The sequence below is a fragment of the Lipotes vexillifer genome, unplaced genomic scaffold (genome assembly GCF_000442215.2).
Source record: "Lipotes vexillifer unplaced genomic scaffold, Lipotes_vexillifer_v1.1 scaffold53, whole genome shotgun sequence".
Classification (NCBI taxonomy): domain Eukaryota; kingdom Metazoa; phylum Chordata; class Mammalia; order Artiodactyla; family Lipotidae; genus Lipotes; species Lipotes vexillifer.
The window spans coordinates 3,701,053-3,702,954 of record NW_006791814.1 but is presented as its reverse complement, the minus strand read 5'-3'; the positions used below and the strand labels follow the sequence as shown (position 1 = coordinate 3,702,954).

The 1,902-nt window shown below is 49.2% G+C and overlaps 1 protein-coding gene across 1 annotated transcript in view; it reads left to right on the top strand.

Annotated features, from left to right (window-relative positions):
* The window catches only part of FITM2 (fat storage inducing transmembrane protein 2), a 3,759-nt gene extending 2,593 nt beyond the window's left edge, over positions 1 to 1,166 (top strand). The window contains 1 exon segment of the mRNA XM_007464767.1: positions 1 to 1,166. Coding sequence (XP_007464829.1) covers positions 1 to 315 — 315 coding nt within the window. The 3' untranslated portion in view covers positions 316 to 1,166.
* The last annotated feature ends 736 nt before the right edge of the window (positions 1,167 to 1,902 follow it).

Here is a 1,902-nt window from a genome sequence, read left to right as displayed (position 1 = left end):
CTGACCTTCTGTGCTCTTATGATCGTGGAGGAGATGGCTGTGCTGCACGAGCTGAGGACGGCCCAAAGCCACTGGCTTCACGCGGCCATCACCACCCTGGGGGTCGCCCTGGGCCTCCTGACCTTCATCTGGGTGTGGATGTTTCTGTGCACGGCCGTTTACTTTCACAACTTGTCCCAGAAAGTGTTTGGCACCCTGTTCGGTCTGCTGGGCTGGTACGGGACGTACGGGTGTTGGTATCTGAAATCCTTCTCTCCAGGACTTCCTCCCCAGAGCTCTAGTTTGAATCTGAAGCAAGACGGTTACAAGAAATAAAAGAGAAGCAAAAGGGATGACAGCAGGACAGTGGCTAATAGATTTTCCACTTATTTTTCTTAGTTGTCGACTAAATTATTGACCCCGCTTCCGGGAGGAAGCTTACTGGGCAGTGTGTGCGGTGGGGGTGGGGTGGAGTCAGGGGGGCGAGCCAGGTCAGGCCCCAGACTGTCCCTGGTGGTATCGCCCTGTGTCACAAGCACCGCCACTCCCAGTCAGGCACTTTGCGTTCCTGGCAAGCCTTGACCTTAATCTGGAACATCCCTTTTGGCCGAAGAGGGCCAAGCTCTGGCTCAGCGAGAGGGCGGGATCGGGAAAGCCTCTGTTGTGTGGCTGAAGTGGGGCCGGGGCCTCAGGACTCTCTTCTGCTGCCATCAGATGCTCCCTGATTCTTCCTTGTCTTCTGTGTCAATGGCTGTTAATGCTGTTATTTAACAGTAATTCCCTCTGGTCAGTTTTGCAAAAGCATTTATTTCCAGCAGGGTTCTTTATAAAGCAGCCAACTGTTCAGACACATTCTGGTTGTAGTATTTATTTCATCCGTGGAATGTCAAATATTGCAAGTGGCTTGTGATTAGCTACCAAAACAGTTAAACTGGAGTGCCTCTGCGACAGAGTATTGGATGATTTTTAGGTAACGAACATTGATAATTTTCTGTCCATGTTGTCTATTATATATTGGTGTTCGGAGCAGTAAGGTTACTTCTCCCCCCCCCCATTGTGAGTGAATGCTTTATAGTTTTTGATAAGAATCATGGCGTTTGTTCTTTGTTGGCAGAACTCCCGAAAATAACTCACGACTCTGCACTTTGGCACACGTGTAGATTGCTTTGAGGGGTTTTTAGAACACTCTTGGCTTACGGTATTGAATTCAAGCTCACGGGACTCTTTTCTCTGTTAAGAATAAAACCGGAAAGCAGACGTTTTAATAACCTGTTGAATTTTAAGCTGAGTCAGGGTAATTTTGCAAAATGCATATTTGCACTGACCTCCCCTGACCACACGTCAGTGGTGTAGACTGAATCGTGCTTCAGAGTTGTGTGATAATAAGCCTTCTGTTCATTGCTGTGGCCCAAAGCACTTTTACCCTTTTGGACAAGGTTATGATAAGTCAGAAGTGGACGAAAATATCTTCCCTTGCTTCTGATGGCAAGAAGCCAACCTGTTTGCAAAAATGTCCCTGATAAATGGCGGCTTGACTTTGGCCCCCCCCCCCTCCTCTTACTTGGACCACCACCGAAACCAGACCAAATGGGCCTGTCCATCTGCCCTTGAACTCAACCTTTTATTTCCCCTTGGCAGTACTCCTCAATGTCCAGCCGTGTCCTTGTGTGGCCCTCACCTTGGGAGTGCTGGGAGTGGTGAGATGCCCTGTCCCCTCTGCCCCACAAAGGCACAGTTACCGCTCTGTGATAAGATACCCCTTCCCTCTCTCAGGGTGTCTCCTTAAGCCTTTCAAACCAAGCCCCTTGCATTTTGGATAATCATCCTGGAAGCTTCTTTGACGCCCCCCCCCCCAGTCAAGCCTGGTAATAGCATTAACTGATAAGCACTGCACTTGCCTGGCTTAACTCAAGCTTAGGTTGG